The sequence below is a fragment of the Salvelinus alpinus genome, chromosome 1 (genome assembly GCF_045679555.1).
Source record: "Salvelinus alpinus chromosome 1, SLU_Salpinus.1, whole genome shotgun sequence".
Taxonomy (NCBI): Eukaryota; Metazoa; Chordata; class Actinopteri; order Salmoniformes; family Salmonidae; genus Salvelinus; species Salvelinus alpinus.
In genome coordinates this window covers 115481073-115507268 of record NC_092086.1, presented here as the reverse complement: position 1 = coordinate 115507268, position 26196 = coordinate 115481073, and the positions used below count along the sequence as shown (strand labels likewise).

The 26196-nt window shown below is 45.0% G+C and overlaps 1 protein-coding gene across 1 annotated transcript in view; it reads left to right on the top strand.

The window, feature by feature from the left end:
* The window catches only part of LOC139539417 (netrin receptor DCC-like), a 622169-nt gene that overhangs the window by 131971 nt on the left and 464002 nt on the right, over window positions 1-26196 (top strand). The window contains exon 2 of the mRNA XM_071342360.1: window positions 24802-25149. Within this exon, the coding sequence (XP_071198461.1) occupies window positions 24802-25149 (348 nt within the window). The remainder of the gene's footprint in view (window positions 1-24801; window positions 25150-26196) is intronic.

Genomic DNA, 26196 nt, shown 5'->3' with positions numbered 1-26196 from the left:
TTATATCCCTGAGTGACGTGTTGTCAGAACGTAGACTGAATTATATCCCTGAGTGAATGTAACGAGTTCGCTGAGAGTCGGGAAGCTATTTCAGGAAGTGTTTTAATAAATAAATGAAACAGTGACCACGAAGCACAAACAACGCACCGACATCAAAACAGAGTCAGCAACACCCGAGGAAAGAGCCAAGGGGAGGGACAGATACAGGGAAGATAATCAGGGAGGTGATGGAGTCCAGGTGAGGGACAGATACAGGGAAGATAATCAAGGAGGTGATGGAGACCAGGTGAGGGACAGATACGGGGAAGATAATCAAGGAGGTGATGGAGTCCAGGTGAGGGACAGATACAGGGAAGGTAATCAAGGAGGTGATGGAGTCCAGGTGAGTGACAGATACAGGGAAGATAATCAAGGAGGTGATGGAGTCCAGGGGAATGACAGATACAGGGAAAATAATCAAGGAGGTGATGGAGTCCAGGTGAGTGACAGATACAGGGAAGATAATCAGGGAGGTGATGGAGTCCAGGTGAGGGACAGATACAGGGAAGATAATCAAGGAGGTGATGGAGTCCAGGTGAGGGACAGATACAGGGAAGATAATCAAGGAGGTGATGGAGTCCAGGTGAGTGACAGATACAGGGAAGATAATCAAGGAGGTGATGGAGTCCAGGTGAGGGACAGATACAGGAAGATAATCAAGGAGGTGATGGAGTCCAGGTGAGGGACAGATACAGGGAAGATAATCAAGGAGGTGATGGAGTCCAGGTGAGGGACAGATACAGGGAAGATAATCAAGGAGGTGATGGAGTCCAGGTGAGGGACAGATACAGGGAAGATAATCAAGGAGGTGATGGAGTCCAGGTGAGGGACAGATACAGGGAAGATAATCAAGGAGGTGATGGAGACCAGGTGAGGGACAGATACAGGGAAGATAATCAAGGAGGTGATGGAGTCCAGGTGAGGGACAGATACAGGGAAGATAATCAAGGAGGTGATGGAGTCCAGTTGAGGGACCGATACAGGGAAGATAATCAAGGAGGTGATGGAGCCAAGGGGAGGGACAGATACAGGGAAGATAATCAAGGAGGTGATGGAGTCCAGGTGAGGGACAGGTACAGGGAAGATAATCAAGGAGGTGATGGAGTCCAGGTGAGGGACAGATACAGGGAAGATAATCAAGGAGGTGATGGAGTCCAGGTGAGGGACAGATACAGGGAAGATAATCAAGGAGGTGATGGAGTCCAGGTGAGGGACAGATACAGGGAAGATAATCAAGGAGGTGATGGACTCCAGGTGAGGGACAGATACAGGGAAGATAATCAAGGAGGTGATGGAGTCCAGGGGAGGGACAGATATAGGGAAGATAATCAAGGAGGTGATGGAGTCCAGGTGAGGGACAGATACAGGGAAGATAATCAGGGAGGTGATGGAGTCCAGGTGAGTGACAGATACAGGGAAGATAATCAGGGAGGTGATGGAGTCCAGGTGAGGGACAGATACAGGGAAGATAATCAAGGAGGTGATGGAGTCCAGGTGAGTGACAGATACAGTCCAGGAGTATAAGTGACAATGAGGTGTTGTCAGACAGACAGAATAATATCCCTGAGTGACGTGTTGTCAGACAGACAGAATAATATCCCTGAGTGACATGTTGTCAGACAGACAGAATAATATCCCTGAGTGATGTGTTGTCAGACAGACAGAATAATATCCCTGAGTGACATGTTGTCAGACAGACAGGATAATATCCCTGAGTGACATGTTGTCAGACAGACAGGATAATATCCCTGAGTGACATGTTGTCAGACAGACAGAATAATATCCCTGAGTGACATGTTGTCAGACAGACAGAATAATATCCCTGAGTGACGTGTTGTCAGACAGACAGAATAGTATCCCTGAGTGACATGTTGTCAGACAGACATGATAATATCCCTGAGTGACATGTTGTCAGACAGACAGAATAATATCCCTGAGTGACCTGTTGTCAGACAGACAGAATAATATCCCTGAGTGACATGTTGTCAGACAGACAGGATAATATCCCTGAGTGATGTGTTGTCAGACATGTAAAGCCTTGTAGCCCCTCTGATCAGTGTAATCATTTATAATGGGACGACAGTAGGAGCAGAGGCTGAGGCTAAGATAATGAATGAAATACACCACACCTTAATAACTGTCCAATCACAACCCACAGGGTAGCAGCGGCAGGTCCTGTGTTCCCGCTATGAAGCAATACCTGATCCACACATGACATTAACATGCTGTATTACAGACATGAATGGATGGAGTGTGGATTTTACTGAAATGGCTACATCTGATTCGACTGCTTGCATCAGTTACCTGATATGGAATAGAGTTCCATGTAGTCATGGCTCTATGTAGTCCTGTGCGCCTCCCATAGTCTGTTCTGGACTTGGGGACTGTGAAGAGACCTCTTGTGGCATGTCTTGTGGGGTTTGCGTGGGTGTCTGAGCTGTGAGCTAGTAGTATTAACAGACAGCTCGGTGCATTCAGCATGTCAACACTTCTTACAAAAACAAGTAATGATGAAGTCAATCTCCCCTCCACTTTGAGCCATGAGAGATTGACATGCATATTATTAATATTAGCTCTCCGTGTACATTTAAGGGCCAGCTGTGCTGCCCTGTTCTGAGCCAATTGTAATTTTCCGAGGTCCCTCTTTGTGGCACCTGACCACACGACTGAACAGTAGTCCAGGTGTGACAAAACCAGGGCCTGTAGGACCTTCCTTGTTGATGGTGTTGTTAAGAAGGTAGAGTAATGCTTTATTATGGACAGACTTCTCCCCATCTTAGCTACTGTTGTACCAATATGTTTTGACCATGACAGTTTGCAATCCAGTGTTACTCCAAGAAGTTTAGTCACTTCAACTTGCTCAATTTCCACATTATTTATTACAAAATTTAGATGAGGTTTAGTGTTTAGTGAATGATTTGTCCCAAATACAATACTTTTAGTTTTGGAAATACTTAGGACCAACGTATTCCTTGCAACACATTCTGAAACTAAATGCAGCTCTTTGTTAAGTGTTGCAGTCATTTCAGTTGCTGTAGTAGCTGACGTGTATAGTGTTGAGTCAACCGCATACATAGACACGTCATTAGTAAAGATTGAAAAAGTAAGGGGCCTAGACAGCTGCCCTGGGGAATTCCTGATTCTACCTGGATTATGTTGGAGAGGCTTCCATTAAAGAACACATTGTTCTGTTAGACAGGTAACTCTTTATCCACATTATAACGAAAGGTGTAAAGCCGTAACACACATGTTTTTTCATCAGCGGAATATGATTGATAATGTCAAAAGCCGCACTGAAGTCTAAGAAAACAGCTCCCACAATTGTTTTAATAATTATTTTCTCTCAGCCAATCATCATCAACTGCCATGCTTGTTGAATGTCCTTCCCTATAATCGTGCTGCAAGTCTGTTGCCAATTTGTTTACAGTAAAATAGCATTGACTATGGATAAAACACTAATTTCTTCCAAAAGCTTACTAAGGGTTGGTAACAGGCTGATTAGTTGGCTATTTGAGCCAATAAAGGGGGCTTTGGTCCAAAGCAGGTCAAAAGTAGTGCACTATATAGGGAATAGAGTTCCATAGGACTCTGGTCTAAAGTAGTGCACTATATAGGGAATAGGGTTCCATAGGGCTCTGGTCTAAAGTAGTGCACTATATAGGGAATAGGGTTCCATAGGGCTCTGGTCTAAAGTAGTGCACTATATAGGGAATAGGGTTCTATAGGGCCCTGGTCTAAAGTAGTGCACTATATATAGGGAATAGGGTTCCATAGGGCTCTGGTCTAAAGTAGTGCACTATAAAGGGAATAGGGTTCCATAGGGCTCTGGTCTAAAGTAGTGCACTATAAAGGGAATAGGGTTCCATCTGTGTTGGTTAACAGTGAGCCCCAGGTGCAGCATGACAGAGACATGATCAGCTACCTTTCTGAGAGACTTTGTAGTTTTGTATAAATACAGATAAATATTACTTTTGTGTGACTCAGTTGTTTACCAAAATTAAGGGCACGTTTATTGGTCAGTGAAAGATGATATTTCTAATTTTCCACTGTGTGTGAAGTAATATAGTAACAACTTGTGGACTGCACTGTGATGCAGAGTAGAGTATATCTGTGGTCCTCAGTGGCTATAGCTAAAGACTGGTGTTACAGCTGACGGAAGAGGGAGTTGGGATGGGGAGGTGAGCTTTGGGGGGGGGGTGGGGGGGGTTCGAGGCTAGCTGTTCGTCTGCTGTGAGGCGGCCCCTTCATCTGACGGTTGACTAGCTGAGATGAGCGTTGTGTTGTAAGCCAGCTGGTGTCACTGGGCCAATCCGGGCCAGATGGGTTCGGCTCCAACCTGAGACTCACTGTCTCACCGTCTCCTGTCCCCAGGGGAGCTGTTACTCAGTCTAGGCCAGTCTCATCAGTAGAGAATGGGAAACTGTTCTATTCATATGGATAATTATCACCTTAGCTGAGAGACGCCAAAATAAAGTAGTGTCCAAATAAAGACACAAGCAGACTTTTAGGTAAAACAATTAAAGGAGATTTTTTAGTATATTTCATTTTTACTGTTTTGTTTTACTTCCATTACTCATTACTCCTGGGCTACAGTGCCGAAAGACTGGAAGAAGCAAAAGATCAACATGGAGACTGGAACGTAGCAGGAGATCAACATGGAGACTGGAACGTAGCAGTAGATCAACATGGAGACTGGAACGTAGCAGTAGATCAACATGGAGACTGGAACGTAGCAGGAGATCAACATGGAGACTGGAACGTAGCAGTAGATCAACATGGAGACTGGAACGTAGCAGTAGATCAACATGGAGACTGGAACGTAGCAGTAGATCAACATGGAGACTGGAACGTAGCAGGAGATCAACATGGAGACTGGAACGTAGCAGGAGATCAACATGGAGACTGGAACGTAGCAGTAGATCAACATGGAGACTGGAACGTAGCAGGAGATCAACATGGAGACTGGAACGTAGCAGGAGATCAACATGGAGACTGGAACGTAGCAGTAGATCAACATGGAGACTGGAACGTAGCAGGAGATCAACATGGAGACTGGAACGTAGCAGGAGATCAACATGGAGACTGGAACGTAGCAGTAGATCAACATGGAGACTGGAACGTAGCAGTAGATCAACATGGAGCCTGGAACGTAGCAGGAGATCAACATGGAGACTGGAACGTAGCAGTAGATCAACATGGAGACTGGAACGTAGCAGGAGATCAACATGGAGACTGGAACGTAGCAGGAGATCAACATGGAGACTGGAACGTAGCAGGAGATCAACATGGAGACTGGAACGTAGCAGGATATGAACATGTATTATTGTACATTTTATTTTACTTGTGTCTTTAGCATTGATCGAAGCTAGGTTTTCAAAATTCAAGGAAATTTTAATATATTCCATGGTTTCCAGAAATACTGGTTGGAGGATTATGGATTTCTTGCTTTTTCCCTCCTGATTCTAGGATTTCTTCAACCTGGATTCTGGGAAAAGCAGGGAATTTATTTAAAGTTCCTGGAATTTTTCAACCCTTAGCCTGAAGATAAAGCACAGGCAGCAGAATCAACGAAAGGAAGTTATATCATACAAATATGATATTGTTATTCTGAGCAGACAGCTTTCACTTCGGGCTGTCAAAGCTCCGGGAAGGAGGAAGAGGTGAAAGGCTAATGTGATGAAACGTACCAGTAATCAGGGTTGTGCCACGGTTATCACACAGTAATCTTCAAACATGGCCACCTCTGCCAAGAAAGGATGGCACGCTGCCATCACCATCCCTCCCTGCTTCCCACTTAGTGAGTTTAAGCTCAATGATATAATTAAATATATAATATAATGAGAAATAAGAGAAAGGCAGGGCAGGACAGTTTTATTCTCTGTGTATTTGGCGGCTCCTCTGAGGTATACAAAAGACGTTCCAAACCAACATACCGCTGACTCTGAATGTGGTGAGTTCAATACATTGTTGTTTGTAGTCAGTGCTGCCCGACCCATTGGGCCGGTCCCTGAGGAACAGAATACATCCTAAAATGCTGAAATAAAGCACTGCTGATGTCTGAATGAGGTGGCTTGGATGTTATTGTTTATATACAGCGTTACGTGGAATAGAGTTGTTATGAGTCGGCTCGGATGTTATTGTTTATATATAGAGCTACGTGGAATAGAGTTGTTATGAGTTGGCTTGGATGTTATTGTATATATACAGAGCTACGTGGAATAGAGTTGTTATGAGGTGGCTTGGATGTTATTGTTTATATACAGAGCTACGTGGAATAGAGTTGCTATGAGTTAGCTTGGATGTTATTGTTTATATACTGTACAGTGTTGCACTAGATCACAGAGGTTGAAAAGTATTATATTGTTGCTGTACCTAGCTGCCCGACACCATCGAGAGCTGAATGTGGTGGGTTGAATAACGCTGCCATGTGTTCTCTGTGTGTTTGTTTGTTTACATGCCCTACACAACAGAGAGGTTTTCTGAGTACATACACTCAGCTTAGCCTTTGTGTGACTCCATCCTTCTTGAATTATTCATGAGGCTGGAAAATTACAGGAATATCCATGTTAAAATCCATCAACTTTACCGTGAATTATTCAGACGGATGGCTTGATGGGCGGACGGAGGGAAAGAGGGAAAGCAGCTTTTTCCGGCCTCCATGCTCCACACACAGCAGACATTATTACACCCGTAAGAGGATATGCCCTTCACTTCCTCCCCCTATGAATCATGTCTCCTCTTTTCACTTTGGAAACAGGCTGATTCTTCATTCATCGACGTGAGAGTTATATAATATTTCCGGTGTCCCTTTCATCGTCAAAACTCTTAATATTTATACAATAACTGTTATTTGATAATCTTTCCCATGAATACAGTATTTGTGCCTTCGCTACGTTGACAGTGTTTATGTTCCCTGTCAAAACACCAAGAGGCCATCAAATATTTGTTGTACTCCTTACTGTACCTGTTGTGCTCCTTACTGTACCTGTTGTGCTCCTTACTGTACCTGTTGTGCTCCTTACTGTACCTGTTGTACTCCTTACTGTACCTGTTGTACTCCTTACCGTACCTGTTGTGCTCCTTACTGTACCTGTTGTGCTCCTTACCGTACCTGTTGTGCTTCTTACCGTACCTGTTGTGCTCCTTCCTGTACCTGTTGTGCTCCTTACCGTACCTGTTGTGCTCCTTACCGTACCTGTTGTGCTCCTTACTGTACCTGTTGTGCTCCTTACCGTACCTGTTGTGCTCCTTACTTTACCTGTTGTGCTCCTTCCTGTACCTGTTGTGCTCCTTACTGTACCTGTTGTGCTCCTTACTGTACCTGTTGTGCTCCTTACCGTACCTGTTGTGCTCCTTACTGTACCTGTTGTGCTCCTTACTGTACCTGGTGTGCTTCTTACCGTACCTGTTGTGCTCCTTACCGTACCTGTTGTGCTCCTTACTGTACCTGTTGTGCTCCTTACCGTACCTGTTGTGCTCCTTCCTGTACCTGTTGTGCTCCTTACTGTACCTGTTGTGCTCCTTACCGTACCTGTTGTGCTCCTTACCGTACCTGTTGTGCTCCTTACCGTACCTGTTGTGCTCCTTACTGTACCTGTTGTGCTCCTTACCGTACCTGTTGTGCTCCTTACTGTACCTGTTGTGCTCTTTACTGTACCTGTTGTGTTCCTTACCGTACCTGTTGTGCTCCTTACTGTACCTGTTGTGCTCTTTTCCGTACCTGTTGTGCTCCTTCCTGTACCTGTTGTGCTCCTTACTGTACCTGTTGTGCTCCTTACTGTACCTGTTGTGCTCTTTTCCGTACCTGTTGTGCTCCTTACTGTACCTGTTGTGCTCCTTACCGTACCTGTTGTGCTCATTACCGTACCTGTTGTGCTCCTTACTGTACCTGTTGTGCTCCTTCCTGTACCTGTTGTGCTCCTTACTGTACCTGTTGTACTCCTTACTGTACCTGTTGTGCTCCTTACTGTACCTGTTGTGCTCCTTACTGTACCTGTTGTGCTCCTTACTGTACCTGTTGTACTCCTTACTGTACCTGTTGTACTCCTTACCGTACCTGTTGTGCTCCTTACTGTACCTGTTGTGCTCCTTACTGTACCTGTTGTGCTCCTTACGTACCTGTTGTGCTCCTTACCGTACCTGTTGTGCTCCTTACTGTACCTGTTGTGCTCCTTACCGTACCTGTTGTGCTCCTTCCTGTACCTGTTGTGCTCCTTACTGTACCTGTTGTGCTCCTTACCGTACCTGTTGTGCTCCTTACTGTACCTGTTGTGCTCTTTACTGTACCTGTTGTGCTCCTTACCGTACCTGTTGTGCTCCTTACTGTACCTGTTGTGCTCTTTTCCGTACCTGTTGTGCTCCTTCCTGTACCTGTTGTGCTCCTTACTGTACCTGTTGTGCTCCTTACTGTACCTGTTGTGCTCTTTTCCGTACCTGTTGTGCTCCTTACTGTACCTGTTGTGCTCCTTACCGTACCTGTTGTGCTCCTTACCGTACCTGTTGTGCTCCTTACTGTACCTGTTTTGCTCCTTCCTGTACCTGTTGTGCTCCTTACTGTACCTGTTGTACTCCTTACTGTACCTGTTGTGCTCCTTACTGTACCTGTTGTGCTCCTTACTGTACCTGTTGTGCTCCTTACTTTACCTGTTGTACTCCTTACTGTACCTGTTGTACTCCTTACCGTACCTGTTGTGCTCCTTACTGTACCTGTTGTGCTCCTTACTGTACCTGTTGTGCTCCTTACCGTACCTGTTGTGCTCCTTACCGTACCTGTTGTGCTCCTTCCTGTACCTGTTGTGCTCCTTACCGTACCTGTTGTGCTCCTTACCGTACCTATTGTGCTCCTTACTGTACCTGTTGTGCTCCTTACCGTACCTGTTGTGCTCCTTACTTTACCTGTTGTGCTCCTTCCTGTACCTGTTGTGCTCCTTACTGTACCTGGTGTGCTCCTTACTGTACCTGTTGTGCTCCTTACCGTACCTGTTGTGCTCCTTACTGTACCTGTTGTGCTCCTTACTGTACCTGGTGTGCTCCTTACCGTACCTGTTGTGCTCCTTACCGTACCTGTTGTGCTCCTTACTGTACCTGTTGTGCTCCTTACCGTACCTGTTGTGCTCCTTCCTGTACCTGTTGTGCTCCTTACTGTACCTGTTGTGCTCCTTACCGTACCTGTTGTGCTCCTTACCGTACCTGTTGTGCTCCTTACCGTACCTGTTGTGCTCCTTCCTGTACCTGTTGTGCTCTTTACTGTACCTGTTGTGCTCCTTACCGTACCTGTTGTGCTCCTTACTGTACCTGTTGTGCTCTTTTCCGTACCTGTTGTGCTCCCTCCTGTACCTGTTGTGCTCCTTACTGTACCTGTTGTGCTCCTTACTGTACCTGTTGTGCTCTTTTCCGTACCTGTTGTGCTCCTTACTGTACCTGTTGTGCTCCTTACCGTACCTGTTGTGCTCCTTACCGTACCTGTTGTGCTCCTTACTGTACCTGTTGTGCTCCTTCCTGTACCTGTTGTGCTCCTTACTGTACCTGTTGTACTCCTTACTGTACCTGTTGTGCTCCTTACTGTACCTGTTGTGCTCCTTACCGTACCTGTTGTGCTCCTTACCGTACCTGTTGTGCTCCTTACTGTACCTGTTGTGCTCCTTACCGTACCTGTTGTGCTCCTTACCGTACCTGTTGTGCTCCTTACCGTACCTGTTGTGCTCCTTACCGTACCTGTTGTGCTCCTTACTGTACCTGTTGTGCTCCTTACCGTACCTGTTGTGCTCCTTACCGTACCTGTTGTGCTCCTTACTGTACCTGTTGTGCTCCTTACCGTACCTGTTGTGCTCCTTACCGCACCTGTTGTGCTCCTTACTGTACCTGTTGTGCTCCTTACTGTACCTGTTGTGCTCCTTACCGTACCTGTTGTGCTCCTTACCGTACCTGTTTTCCATTTGCTTTGGTTGTAGGTTTAGTGTATTTTCCAACTGTTTCACAGCTTTAGATTCCATTTAAGCCAATCATGCACCACCAACAAAACTCTAGTCTTGGCTCGTTGCTGAGACTTTTACATTCTATTTTCAGGGTTCAGGTAAATCAATTAAGTACATACAGTGGGGAGAACAAGTATTTGATACACTGACAATTTTGCAGGTTTTCCTACTTACAAAGCATGTAGAGGTCTGTAATTTTTATCATAGGTACACTTCAACTGTGAGAGAAGGAATCTAAAACAAAAATCCAGAAAATCACATTGTATGATTTTTAAGTAATTAATTTGCATTTTATTGCATGACATAAGTATTTGATACATCAGAAAAGCAGAACTGAATATTTGGTACAGAAACCTTTGTTTGCAATTACAGAGATCATACGTTTCCTGTAGTTCTTGACCAGGTTTGCACACACTGCAGCAGGGATTTTGGCCCACTCCTCCATACAGACCTTCTCCAGATCCTTCAGGTTTCGGGGCTGTCGCTGGGCAATACGGACTTTCGGCTCCCTCCAAAGATTTTCTATTGGGTTCAGGTCTGGAGACTGGTTAGGCCACTCCAGGACCTTGAGATGCTTCTTACGGAGCCACTCCTTAGTTGCCCTGGCTGTGTGTTTCGGGTCGTTGTCATGCTGGAAGACCGAGCCACGACCCATCTTCAATGCTCTTACTGAGGGAAGGAGGTTGTTGGTAAGATCTCGCGATACATGGCCCCATCCATCCTCCCCTCAATACGGTGCAGTCGTCCTGTCCCCTTTGCAGAAAAGCATCCCCAAAGAATGATGTTTCCACCTCCATGCTTCACGGTTGGGATGGTGTTCTTGGGGTTGTACTCATCCTTCTATTCCTCCAAACACGGCGAGTGGAGTTTAGAGCAAAAAGCTCTATTTTTGTCTCATCAGACCACATGACCTTCTCCCATTCCTCCTCTGGATCATCCAGATGGTCATTGGCAAACTTCAGACGGGCCTGGACATGCGCTGGCTTGAGCAGGGGGACCTTGCGTGCGCTGCAGGATTTTAATCCATGACGGCGTAGTGTGTTACTAATGGTTTTCTTTGAGACTGTGGTCCCAGCTCTCTTCAGGTCATTGACCAGGTCCTGCCGTGTAGTTCTGGGCTGATCCCTCACATTCCTCATGATCATTGATGCCCCACGAGGTGAGATCTTGCATGGAGCCCCAGACCGAGGGTGATTGACCGTCATCTTGAACTTCTTCCATTTTCTAATAATTGTGCCAACAGTTGTTGCCTTCTCACCAAGCTGCTTGGCTATTGTCCTGTAGCCCATCCCAGCCTTGTACAGGTCTACAATTTATCCCTGATGTCCTTACACAGCTCTCTGGTCTTGGCCATTGTGGAGAGGTTGGAGTCTGTTTGATTGAGTGTGTGGACAGGTGTCTTTTATACAGGTAATGAGTTCAAACAGGTGCAGTTAATACAGGTAATGAGTGGAGAACAGGAGGGCTTCTTAAAGAAAAACTAACAGGTCTGTGAGAGCCGGATTTCTTACTGGTTGGTAGGTGATCAAATACTTATGTCATGCAATAAAATGCAAATTAATTACTTAAAAATCATACAATGTGATTTTCTGGATTTTTGTTTTAGATTCCGTCTCTCACAGTTGAAGTGTACCTATGATAAAAATGACAGACCTCTACATGCTTTGTAAGTAGGAAAACCTGCAAAATCGGCAGTGTATCAAATACTTGTTCTCCCCACTGTACATGTGCATACATTTTACACAACAGTGGTCCTGGGAATCGAACCCACTATTATCCTAGCATTGCAAGCACAATGCTCTACCAACTGAGCTATAGAGGACAACAATGCTTATTATTTTTTACTTTTACCTCATTTTCGTGAAATCCAATTGGTAGTTACAATCTTGTCCCATCGCTGCAACTCCTGTACAGACTCGGGAAAGGCGAAGGTCGAGAGCCGTGCGTCCCCCTGAAAACACGACCCTGCCAAGCCGCACTGCTTTTCCGTCGTTGTAAATAAGAGTTTGTTCTTAACTGACTTGCCTAGCTAAATTAAGGTGACATAAAATATAAATGTAACCCGGATGCCAGCAGCACCAATGTGTTGGAGGAAACATCGTCTAGCTGGTGACCGAGGTCAGCTTGCAGGCGCCCTGTCCGCCACAAGGAGTGGAGTCTGTCGACCGACCGACAGACAGACAGACAGACAGACAGACAGACAGACAGACAGACAGACAGACAGACAGACAGACAGACAGACAGACAGACAGACAGACAGACAGACAGACAGACAGACAGACAGACAGACAGACAGACAGATTGTGAGGTAAGAGAGTTACAGTCAGAGAGACAGACAGACAGACAGATTGTGAGGTGAGAGAGTTACAGTCAGAGAGACAGACAGACAGACAGATTGTGAGGTGAGAGAGTTACAGTCAGAGAGACAGACAGACAGACAGATTGTGAGGTGAGAGAGTTACAGTCAGAGAGACAGACAGACAGACAGACAGACAGAGTGTGAGGTGAGAGAGTTACAGTCAGAGAGACATCATAGACAAAGTTACAGACAATGATCTAGAGGAGAGTATGTCTCTCTCTGTGATGTTGGGTTGGAGAGAGAGGGGCAGAGGCAGAGAGAGAGAGGCAGAGAGAGGCAGATATAAAGAAAGATAACATATTGAGAAAGATTCTCTGTGATGTTGGGTTGGAGAGAGAGAGAGACAGAGAGAGAGATAGATGAATAGAGAGAGAGAGAGAGAGAGAGAGAGAGAGAGAGAGAGAGAGAGAGAGAGAGAGAGAGAGAGAGAGAGAGAGAGAGAGAGAGAGAGAGAGAGGCAGAGAGAGATAGATATAAAGAAAGAAAACAGATTGAGAAAGAGTCTCTGTGATGTTGGGTCAGATGAGAGAGTACAGGAGCTTGGGCAGGATATGAAGTTGTCAAGATAATATTAGAAGTGAGGGAAGGGCAGACTGAAGTTGGTGAAGGAGGATCGATAAGGGTGGCTAGAGGTTTACCCATGGCCAGATGGGACGGGACTGGACTGAACTGAACGCATATCAGCACACAGATCATATCTCACTTCTGAACAGCCACAAAGAGCAGTCCATCGTAGTGCACTTCAGTGAGTAGGGGAACGGGTGCCATTTGAGACGCAGAACAGACTAGATTGAGGACAGAGCCAGGGTCAGACACAGACCTGGGTTCAAATAGTTTTGGAGATTTTTGTTGTATGTGTTTGCCTTAGTCTGCCTGATGTACCAGATGGACAAGGTTGGAGTTGTGATTCCATTGTACCAGACAAGGTCCCAGATGTGATTCCATTGTACCAGACAAGGTCCCAGATGGACAGGGTTGGAGTTGTGATTCCATTGTACCAGACAAGGTCCCAGATGGACAGGGTTGGAGTTGTGATTCCATTGTACCAGACAAGGTCCCAGATGGACAGGGTTGGAGTTGTGATTCCATTGTACCAGACAAGGTCCCAGATGGACAGGGTTGGAGTTGTGATTCCATTGTACCAGACAAGGTCCCAGATGTGATTCCATTGTACCAGACAAGGTCCCAGATGTGATTCCATTGTACCAGACAAGGTCCCAGATGGACAGGGTTGGAGTTGTGATTCCATTGTACCAGACAAGGTCCCAGATGGACAGGGTTGGAGTTGTGATTCCATTGTACCAGACAAGGTCCCAGATGGACAGGGTTGGAGTTGTGATTCCATTGTACCAGACAAGGTCTCAGATGGACAGGGTTGGAGTTGTGATTCCATTGTACCAGACAAGGTCCCAGATAGACAGGGTTGGAGTTGTGATTCCATTGTACCAGACAAGGTCCCAGATGGACAGGGTTGGAGTTGTGATTCCATTGTACCAGACAAGGTCCCAGATGGACAGGGTTGGAGTTGTGATTCCATTGTACCAGACAGGGTCTCAGATGGACAGGGTTGGAGTTGTGATTCCATTGTACCAGACAAGGTCCCAGATGGACAGGGTTGGAGTTGTGATTCCATTGTACCAGACAAGGTTCATCAAGGCACAACTAAAGCATTTGAAATGATTTTGAAATAGTACTTGATCCCAAGTTTGAATCTTTGAAAGGGATAAACTAAGAGCTAGACTTAGACCAAAGTACTTATTGAATAACGTGATTCTCGACCAGGGTTCCCCGCCTGGCGGCCTGCGGGCACTTTTATTTGTCCCCCAAGTTTTCAGAACAAAAATAAAAGATTGTAAAAACACCAGCAAGTCAAATCTAAGTGATATTATTTTGGAAATCAGTTTCAAAGTATTCCCATGAATAATAGAAATGTCTATGTGATCGTATACAAATTTAAGCAAGGTTTGAAATTATTATGTCTAATTCAAATATTATATCTGTTAGGGCTTCTCGCAGTCAATTTATTATTTATTATTTGTTATTATGTTCCAGCCCCCTCACCATTCGCTAAAGAAAAAATCAACCGAAGGCTAAATCTAGTGAATGATCACTGTTCTAGACCATATGGTTTCATAAAGTTGTTGGTAAGCATAGCATGTACTGTAGGTTCAAAGTGATTCCCATATATACACTGTTTGTTCCAGGTATTTATACATGTTTAATTATGCGTTAATTATGTGTTATGTTGGGTGTCGGTGTGAAGACCAGATCACTAACATGTGTTGTTTTCTTGAACTCTGAATAGTTATAACCAGAAGGAAGGAAGGTGTTTTTACCTCATTTTATCTTGCCTACACAGTGCCATTTTGGACCCAGTGCATTTCTTTGTGAAAGAGCACCACCTCAAGTAATGTTACCTCAAGTTCTGTTACCTCAAGTAATGTTACCTCAAGTTCTGTTACCTCAAGTTCTGTTACCTCAAGTTCTGTTACCTCAAGTTCTGTTACCTCAAGTAATGTTACCTCAAGTTCTGTTACCTCAAGTTCTGTTACCTCAAGTAATGTTACCTCAAGTTCTGTTACCTCAAGTTCTGTTACCTCAAGTTCTGTTACCTCAAGTTCTGTTACCTCAAGTTCTGTTACCTCAAGTAATGTTACCTCAAGTTCTGTTACCTCAAGTACTGTTACCTCAAGTACTGTTACCTCAGGTTCTGTTACCTCAAGTTCTGTTACCTCAAGTTCTGTTACCTCAAGTTCTGTTACCTCAAGTTCTGTTACCTCAAGTTCTGTTACCTCAAGTTCTGTTACCTCAAGTACTGTTACCTCAAGTACTGTTACCTCAGGTTCTGTTACCTCAAGTTCTGTTACCTCAAGTTCTGTTACCTCAAGTTCTGTTACCTCAAGTTCTGTTACCTCAAGTACTGTTACCTCAGGTTCTGTTACCTCAAGTTCTGTTACCTCAAGTACTGTTACCTCAAGTTCTGTTACCTCAAGTTCTGTTACCCCACCTTCCCGTTTCCGTTTTCGGACCGCTTGGTCCATTATGTACCTATTGAACAAAACCTTGGTAGGGAGTAGAGGGAGCGGTCCAGTCTATCATTCTATTTCTACGGTCCAGTCTATTATTATATTTCTATGGTGCAGTCTATCATTGTAGTTATATGATCCAGTCTATCATTATATTTCTATGGTCCAGTCTATCATTATATTTATGTGGGCCAGTCTATTATTATATTTCTATGGTCCAGTCTATCATTATATTTCTATGGTCCAGTCTATCATTATATTTCTATGGGCTAGTCTATCATCATATTTCATATTTTCCAGTTTATCATTATATTTCTATGGTCCAGTCTTTCATTATATTTCTATGGTCCAGTCTATCATTGTATTTCTATGATCCAGTCTATCATATTTCTATGGGCCAGTCTATCATATTTCTATGGTCCAGTCTATCGTTATATTTCTATGGGCCAGTCTATCATTATATTTCTATGTTCCAGGCTATTATTCTATTTATACGGTCCAGCCTATCACAGTGAATATATTGGGCAAGGCACCGTCACACAGTCAGTCATGGTAGATATCACAGCTGTAGTGGGCCACAGTCAGTCATGGTAGATATCACATCTGTAGTGGGCCACAGTCAGTCATGGTAGATATCACAGCTGTAGTGGGCCACAGTCAGTCATGGTAGATATCACAGCTGTAGTGGGCCACAGTCTGTCATGGTAGATATCACAGCTGTAGTGGGACACAGTCAGTCATGGTAGATATCACAGCTGTAGTGGGCCACAGTCAGTCATGGTAGATATCACAGCTGTAGTGGGCCACAGTCAGTCATGGTAGATATCACAGCTGTAGTGGGCCACAGTCAGTCATGGTAGATATCACAGCTGTAGTGGGCCACAGTCTGCCATGGTAGATATCACAGCTGTAGTGGGCCACAGTCAGTCATGGTAGATATCACAGCTGTAGTGGGCCACAGTCAGTCATGGTAGATATCACAGCTGTAGTGGGCCACAGTCAGTCATGGTAGATATCACAGCTGTAGTGGGCCACAGTCAGTCTGTCATGGTAGATATCACAGCTGTAGTGGGCCACAGTCAGTCATGGTAGATATCACAGCTGTAGTGGACCACAATCAGTCTGTCATGGTAGATATCACAGCTGTAGTGGGCCACAGTCTGTCATGGTAGATATCACAGCTGTAGTGGGCCACAGTCAGTCATGGTAGATATCACAGCTGTAGTGGACCACAGTCAGTCTGTCATGGTAGATATCACAGCTGTAGTGGGCCACAGTCAGTCATGGTAGATATCACAGCTGTAGTGGGCCACAGTCAGTCATGGTAGATATCACAGCTGTAGTGGGCCACAGTCAGTCATGGTAGATATCACAGCTGTAGTGGGCCACAGTCAGTCATGGTAGATATCACAGCTGTAGTGGGCCACAGTCAGTCATGGTAGATATCACAGCTGTAGTGGGCCACAGTCTGTCATGGTAGATATCACAGCTGTAGTGGGCCACAGTCAGTCATGGTAGATATCACAGCTGTAGTGGGCCACAGTCAGTCATGGTAGATATCACAGCTGTAGTGGGCCACAGTCAGTCATGGTAGATATCACAGCTGTAGTGGACCACAGTCAGTCATGGTAGATATCACAGCTGAAGTGGGCCACAGTCAGTCATGGTAGATATCACAGCTGTAGTGGGCCACAGTCAGTCATGGTAGATATCACAGCTGTAGTGGGCCACAGTCTGTCATGGTAGATATCACAGCTGTAGTGGACCACAGTCAGTCATGGTAGATATCACAGCTGTAGTGGGCCACAGTCAGTCATGGTAGATATCACAGCTGTAGTGGGCCACAGTCAGTCATGGTAGATATCACAGCTGTAGTGGGCCACAGTCAGTCATGGTAGATATCACAGCTGTAGTGGGCCACAGTCAGTCATGGTAGATATCACAGCTGTAGTGGGCCACAGTCTGTCATGGTAGATATCACAGCTGTAGTGGGCCACAGTCAGTCATGGTAGAAATCACAGCTGTAGTGGACCACAGTCAGTCTGTCATGGTAGATATCACAGCTGTAGTGGGCCACAGTCAGTCAGTCATGGTAGATATCACAGCTGTAGTGGGCCACAGTCAGTCATGGTAGATATCACGTAGATATCACAGCTGTAGTGGACCACAGTCAGTCTGTCATGGTAGATATCACAGCTGTAGTGGGCCACAGTCAGTCATGGTAGATATCACAGCTGTAGTGGACCACAGTCAGTCATGGTAGATATCACAGCTGTAGTGGGCGACAGTCAGTCATGGTAGATATCACAGCTGTAGTGGGCCACAGTCAGTCATGGTAGATATCACAGCTGTAGTGGACCACAGTCAGTCTGTCATGGTAGATATCACAGCTGTAGTGGGCCACAGTCTGTCATGGTAGATATCACAGCTGTAGTGGGCCACAGTCAGTCATGGTAGATATCACAGCTGTAGTGGACCACAGTCAGTCTGTCATGGTAGATATCACAGCTGTAGTGGGCCACAGTCTGTCATGGTAGATATCACAGCTGTAGTGGGCCACAGTCAGTCATGGTAGATATCACAGCTGTAGTGGACCACAGTCAGTCTGTCATGGTAGATATCACAGCTGTAGTGGGCCACAGTCAGTCATGGTAGATATCACAGCTGTAGTGGGCCACAGTCAGTCATGGTAGATATCACAGCTGTAGTGGACCACAGTCAGTCTGTCATGGTAGATATCACAGCTGTAGTGGGCCACAGTCAGTCTGTCATGGTAGATATCACAGCTGTAGTGGGCCACAGTCAGTCATTGTAGATATCACAGCTGTAGTGGGCCACAGTCAGTCATGGTAGATATCACAGCTGTAGTGGGCCACAGTCAGTCATGATAGATATCACAGCTGTAGTGGGCCACAGTCAGTCATGGTAGATATCACAGCTGTAGTGGGCCACAGTCAGTCATGGTAGATATCACAGCTGTAGTGGGCCACAGTCAGTCATGGTAGATATCACAGCTGTAGTGGGCCACAGTCAGTCATGGTAGATTTCACAGCTGTAGTGGGCCACAGTCAGTCATGGTAGATATCACAGCTGTAGTGGGCCACAGTCAGTCATGGTAGATATCACAGCTGTAGTGGGCCACAGTCAGTCATGGCACATCCCAGATCCCTGTCTGAATGAATCAGATGGTACTGTAAATGTCAGTCCCCAAGGCAGCATCTGTCCCCTCCCTGTATCAATCTCAGTAACCTGGGGTGCATCCGAAAGCAGACAGGTCAAAAGTAGTGCGCTATATAGGGAACGGGTTGCCATTTGGGACTGAAGCCCAGATTCCCAGGCTTGGTCCTCCAGAGTGAAGAGGAGTTCACGGAGTGGTCCAGCCTGACACGTTGATAATATTGGTCTGGGTACAGTCGGTCACGCTGTAGTGCCTGGGCACCGTTTCGCGGATGCTGGGCTGCTCGTTTCCTCATGTTTGACGGAGATCTTTTACTGACAGGCTGTTTTTATGTGGCTGTCGTTTGGGATGCAGCCTAGCCCCCATCCTCCTCTCCCCCTCTCCCCTTCTCCTCTGTATCGCTCTCTCTCTCTCTCTCTCTCTCTCTCTCTCTCTCTCTCTCTCTCTCTCTCTCTCTCTCTCTCTCTCTCTCTCTCTCTATCTCTCTCTCTCTCTCTCTCTCTCTCTCTCTCTCTCTATCTCTCTCTCTCTCTCCCTCTCTCCCTCTCTCCCTCTCTCTCTCTCACTCTCTCTCTGCGTCTCTATCTCTCTGTGTATCGTTCTCTCTGCTTGTTTGGTCTCTGGTATCTCTCTGGTTGTTTGGTATGCAATCTAACCCCCCAGCCCCATTCCCTTCTCATCTCTCTCTCGGTATCTTTCTCTCTGGTATCTCTCTGGTTGTTTGGTATGCAGTCTAACCCCTCAGCCCATTCCCCTTTCCCCCGCCTCCATTTCATCTGTCATGGCTTCTTCAAACCTTCCCCCTTCCCTTGTCACTGGGAGAGAGGGAAAGAGGGAAATGGGGATTTAGACACTTTTTTACAATTGTACTCTCTCTTTCTGGTGATGACATGGGGCAGACCATCAAAAAGTCTGATACACCCCCCCCCTCCGTCTCTCTCCATCTTCCCCCTTCTCCTCCCTCTGTCTTTCCTCCTTATTCTTCTGTTTTCATCTCTCTGTATCCCACCGTTTCGTCTTTGTTCTATCTGTGAGTCACCACACCCCACACCCTTTCTTTGGTCTTTGTTCTGTCTGTACTATTTCACTGACTGTCTGTTTGCAGAAGAAGAGACTAGTCCTCTATAGTGGAGAGTTTGGGGAAAGTTACCAACCAGGCATCACCTTTTGTTGAATACATGACTAACAATGTCTAATGTGAAGTGTTTTTTTTTCTTCAAATTAACCTTTCTGAACCACCCATCCGGATCCGGGATATTTGTCATCAGAAACACTGACTAGCATAGCGTAGCCTAGCGCGAACGGTATATAATAAAATATAATTTCATGAAATCACAAGTGCAATATTGCAAAACACAGCTTAGCCTTTTTTTTAATCCATCTGTCGTCTCAGATTTTGAAATTATGCTTTACAGCGCAAGCAATACTTGCATTTGTGTAAATTTATCGATCGCTCGACAAAACAATAAGAACACTTAGCGTGAGGTAACGTGGTCACGAAAATCAGAAAAGCAATCAAATTAATCGTTTACCTTTGATGATCTTCGGATGGTTTCACTCACGAGACTCCCAGTTAGACAGCAAATGTTCCTTTTGTTCCATAAAGATATTTTTTATATCCAAATACCTCCGTTTGTTTGCTGCGTTATGCCCAGGAATCCACCGGAAAAAGCGTTCGCGACAACGCCGGAAAAAATTCCAAATTATATCCATAATGTCCACAGAAACATGTCAAACGTTGTTTATGATCCAACTTCAGGGTGTTTTTCAAATATCTATTCGATAATATATGAACCGGGACAGTAGGCTTTTCACTAGGATCGAGAGAAACAATGGCTGCCTTTCACTTTTGCGCAAAAATCACTCGGAGAGCCCCCACCTATCCACTTACGCAATGTGCCCTTTCACGCTCATTCTTCAAAATAAAAGCCTGAAACTATGTCTAAAGGCTGTTGACACCTTAGGGAAGACATAGAAAAATAAGTCTTATTGATATCCCTTTATATGGGCAATAGGAATGCATGGGAACAGAGAGGTCTCAAAAACAGGGCCACTTCCTGGTTGGATTTTCCTCAAGTTTTCGCCTGCAATACCAGTTCTGTTTAAGTCAGAGACAAAATTTGTACAGTTTTGGAAACTTCAGAGTGTTTTATATGCTAATCCGACTATTATATGCATATTCTAGTTTCGGGGGCTGAGAAATAGGCAGTTTCAAATGGGTACGCCTTTTTAGCCAAAAGCGAAAACTGCGCTCCCTAGTTCTAAGAGGTTTTAACTTAAATAAAAATGTCCCAAACTTTATATCCCTGCTAAGTTTGTCTGGAACTATTTTGTAGCGACATGGACTGCTGTTTGTCTTCTGTCGTACTAAGTGATAAAGGAGCCCTCTTCACAGCATGGTGACAGCATGGTGAGACAGAACAACATAGAATGACCTCTTCTCTATGAGTGCACTACTTTAGACCAGAGCCCTATTGAACCCTATTCCCTATATAGTGCACTACTTTAGACCAGAGCCCTATAGAACCCCATTCCCTATATAGTGCACTACTTTCGACAAGAGCCCTATATAACCCCATTCCCTATATAGTGCACTACTTTTGACATTGTTAATATGATACTGACTTTTTGAATATTTCCTGTTTATTGTCTGCTTACTTACTTACTTTATTGTGTATTTCATATTTCTTATTCTTATTTATCATATTGTTTTTTTCTAGTAATACATTGTTATTAATTATTCCATTGTTGGGTTTTGAGTTTTCAAGGTAGGCATTTCACTGTACTTGTGTGTGTGACATTAAAAGTTTAAACTTGAAGCTGCATGTGAACTTACAATTCCACATGTGAAAGTGAGATTTTCACGGACTTTCATACATGTGAAAAAGCAACTGTAATTTTCACGTGTTAATGTTTTTACAAATGTGAACTTGCAATTCCACATGTGAATGTGAAGTTTTCACATGTGGATTTTCGTACATGTGAAACAGCAAAAGTGACATGCTTCTCACTTGTGAAATAGAAACTCAACGTGAAAACAGCCAATTCACATGTGAAAATGAACATTTAACTTTTTTTTGTGGTTGTTGTTCTGAGGGCATGGCGTATATAATAGTGGATGTACTGTAGATCTGTGGCAATGAAAATGTAATGTAATGTTTTGATTGGAACATGGACGGACTGGTCGTGTGTGTTGTATGATTGAACACGGACAGCTCTTACTCCTTTTGCCCGAAGCGAAACGCTTTAATCTTCAACATCTCTGATGAATTTGAACCGATTGTTTCATTGGACAATCAGAACGGGAAGTTAAAAGACGAGGGCGGAGACTAACTCTGGGAGATGTCCGATAACACTAGATCGGTAGGGCCTGTGAGGACAGGGCAGCCATACTAATGAACCTAGCGTCTGAGTAGAAATGAGCCCTAGACTGCAGTAGTATAGTCTGTAGTAGTATTGTAGTAGATATGATGGCAGTACTATAGTCTGTAGTAGTATTATAGTAGATATGACTGCAGTAGTATAGTCTGTAGTAGTATTATAGTAGATATGACTGCAGTAGTATAGTCTGTAGTAGTATTATAGTAGATATGACTGCAGTAGTATAGTCTGTAGTAGTATTGTAGTAGATATGACTGCAGTAGTATAGTCTGTAGTAGTAATATAGTAGATATGACTGCAGTAGTATAGTCTGTAGTAGTATTATAGTAGATACGACTGCAGTAGTATAGTCTGTAGTATTATAGTAGATATGACTGCAGTAGTATAGTCTGTAGTAGTATTGTAGTAGATATGACTGCAGTAGTATAGTCTGTAGTAGTATTGTAGTAGATATGACTGCAGTAGTATAGTCTGTAGTAGTATTGTAGTAGATATGACTGCAGTAGTATAGTCTGTAGTAGTATTATAGTAGATATGACTGCAGTAGTATAGTCTGTAGTAGTATTATAGTAGATATGACTGCAGTAGTATAGTCTGTAGTAGTATTATAGTAGATATGACTGCAGTAGTATAGTCTGTAGTAGTATTATAGTAGATATGACTGCAGTAGTATAGTCTGTAGTAGTATTGTAGTAGATATGACTGCAGTAGTATAGTCTGTAGTAGTAATATAGTAGATATGACTGCAGTAGTATAGTCTGTAGTAGTATTATAGTAGATACGACTGCAGTAGTATAGTCTGTAGTATTATAGTAGATATGACTGCAGTAGTATAGTCTGTAGTAGTATTGTAGTAGATATGACTGCAGTAGTATAGTCTGTAGTAGTATTGTAGTAGATATGACTGCAGTAGTATAGTCTGTAGTAGTATTGTAGTAGATATGACTGCAGTAGTATAGTCTGTAGTAGTATTATAGTAGATATGACTGCAGTAGTATAGTCTGTAGTAGTATTATAGTAGATATGACTGCAGTAGTATAGTCTGTAGTAGTATTGTAGTAGATATGATGGCAGTACTATAGTCTGTAGTAGTATTGTAGTAGATATATGATAAGGCTGGGCCTGTGAAGGCAGGGCAGCAATGCCTGTGAAGACAGGGCAGCAATGCCTGTGAAGACAGGGCAGCAATGCCTGTGAAGACAGGGCATTGGAGGATGTACTCTGACCTCTCTTCTGTATTAGAATATAAATGCAGTGTTTTATTATTGAAGGCTACGGAGAGAAACGAAATGGTGCAGTTTCAGGCCAAAGTGATGCTGGCGCTGGAAATGGGGGTGTTTGTGCTAGTGGGTAGCTGGATATGGGGGTGTTGCTAGTGGGTAGCTGGATATGGGGGTGTTGCTAGTGGGTAGCTGGATATGGGGGTGTTGCTAGTGGGTAGCTGGATATGGGGGTGTTGCTAGTGGGTAGCTGGATATGGGGGTGTTTACTAGTGGGTAGCTGGATATGGGGGTGTTTGCTAGTGGGTAGCTGGATATGGGGGTGTTGCTAGTGGGTAGCTGGATAAGGGGGTGTTGCTAGTGGGTAGCTGGATATGGGGGTGTTGCTAGTGGGTAGCTGGATATGGGGGTGTTGCTAGTGGGTAGCTGGATATGGGGGTGTTTACTAGTGGGTAGCTGGATATGGGGGTGTTTGCTAGTGGGTAGATGGATATGGGGGTGTTGCTAGTGGGTAGCTGGATATGGGGGTGTTGCTAGTGGGTAGCTGGATATGGGGGTGTTGCTAGTGGGTAGCTGGATATGGGGGTGTTTACTAGTGGGTAGCTGGATATGGGGGTGTTTGCTAGTGGGTAGCTGGATATGGGGGTGTTGCTAGTGGGTAGCTGGATATGGGGGTGTTGCTAGTGGGTAGCTGGATATGGGGGTGTTGCTAGTAGGTAGCTGGATATGGGGGTGTTGCTAGTGGGTAGCTGGATATGGGGGTGTGTGCTAGTGGGTAGCTGGATATGGGGGTGTTGCTAGTGGGTAGCTGGATATGGGGGTGTTGCTAGTGGGTAGCTGGATATGGGGGTGTTGCTAGTGGGTAGCTGGATATGGGGGTGTTGCTAGTGGGTAGCTGGATATGGGGGTGTGTGCTAGTGGGTAGCTGGATATGGGGGTGTTGCTAGTGGGTAGCTGGATATGGGGGTGTTTACTAGTGGGTAGCTGGATATGGGGGTGTTGCTAGTGGGTAGCTGGATATGGGGGTGTTGCTAGTGGGTAGCTGGATATGGGGGTGTTGCTAGTGGGTAGCTGGATATGGGGGTGTTGCTAGTGGGTAGCTGGATATGGGGGTGTTGCTAGTGGGTAGCTGGATATGGGGGGGTGTGCTAGTGGGTAGCTGGATATGGGGGTGTTGCTAGTGGGTAGCTGGATATGGGGGTGTGTGCTAGTGGGTAGCTGGATATGGGGGTGTGTGCTAGTGGGTAGCTGGATATGGGGGTGTGTGCTAGTGGGTAGCTGGATATGGGGTCTGTACTAGTGGGTAGCTGGATATGGGGTGTGTGCTAGTGGGTAGCTGTGATGTAGTTGATGTTTGTATGTGTATGCTTGGGATTGTTTATAAAATAAATCTTACAAAATGTATATATAAAGGCATGTTTTCGGTAGGACTTGATCCAGTGGTTTAGTGGTAATATTTTAGGTGATGTAGCACACCTTGTATTTTATGATTACAGTTTGTTACCAACTTTAATTGAGGCAGGACTATGTATTGAATAAAATCGACTCATCAAAGATCCTATGCTCTGAGACTAAACCCCTCCTTCCTCCACCTCTCTCTTCCTCCACCTCTCTCTTCCTCCAGGTGCAGAGACCTCATCGTCTTCCCCGTCCCAGACAGGCCAGGTGTTCGTGGACTTCATCTTGGTTCTGGAACCCCAGGACACGGTGACGTTACGGGGTGGTGTTCTCCAGCTGGACTGTGAGGCTCAGTCAGACCAGGGTATTCCAGTCATCGTCTGGAAGAAGGACGGGTTGTTGCTCAGCGCCGTGGTGGACGAGAGAAGACAGCAGTTCCCTAACGGGTCTCTAGTGGTCCAAAACGTGGTTCACTCACGACACCACCGACCTGACGAGGGGCTCTACCAGTGTCTGGCAGCGCTAGAGGGAGTGGGTGCCATTGTCAGTCGGACGGCTAAAGTCACTGTCTCTGGTAAGACCTTACTTACTTAATCCTGTAAACAATGACTAATGTCCTCCATTTCAGTCGGTTCGGGGAAGTTTTTTTATAGGTTTCACTATGGTATAGTCCTAATCAAGAGGGGATTTCATACAGTAGGTAATAGAGAGAGGAAAGGGGGATACCTAGTCAGTTGTACAACCCAAGTGCCTTCAAATGAAATGTGCCTTTTGCATTTAACCCAACCCCTCTGAATATAAAGCTATTGTGTGTATTTTCATCTTTTATCCAATTTTGTATTGGTTTCTTGAGGGACATCTCAGATTATTTCTAGGGCCTTGTTCCTAGTGCCCTTGTGTCTAGAGCCCTTCTTTCCAGGGCCTTATTCCTAGTGTCCTTGTGTCTAGGGCCCTTCTTTCCAGGGCCTTATTCCTAGTGTCCTTGTGTCTAGGGCCCTTCTTTCCAAGGCCTTACTTCTAGTGCCCTTGTGTCTAGGGCCCTTCTTTCCAGGGCCTTATTCCTAGTGCCCTTGTGTCTAGGGCCCTTCTTTCCAGGGCCTTATTCCTAGTGCCCTTGTGTCTAGGGCCCTTCTTTCCAGGGCCTTATTCCTAGTGCCCTTGTGTCTAGGGCCCTTCTTTCCAGGGCCTTATTCCTTGTGCCCTTGTGTCTAGGGCCCCTCTTTCCAGGGCCTTATTTCTAGTGCCGTGGTGTCTAGGGCCCCTCTTTCCAAGGCCTTACTTATAGGGCCCTTCTTTCTGGGGACCTCATAGCTAGGGGTTTTCCTTAACACCACAAGACGCACATTCTTCCCTTCCTATTCCTCGTCTATCAGAGTCCTATTCCTCATCTTTGAGTCCTATTCCTCATCTATCAGAGTCCTATTCCTCATATATCAGAGTCCTATTCCTCATCTATCTGTTCTATTCCTCAACAGTAGGGTACAGTACATTAGAGTACAGTAGGGTACAGTACAATAGAGTACAAGTCGAGTACAGTACAGTAGAGTACATTTCAGTAGAGTACAATAGAGTACAGTAGGGTACAGTAGAGTACAGTACAGTAGATTACAGTACAGTAGAG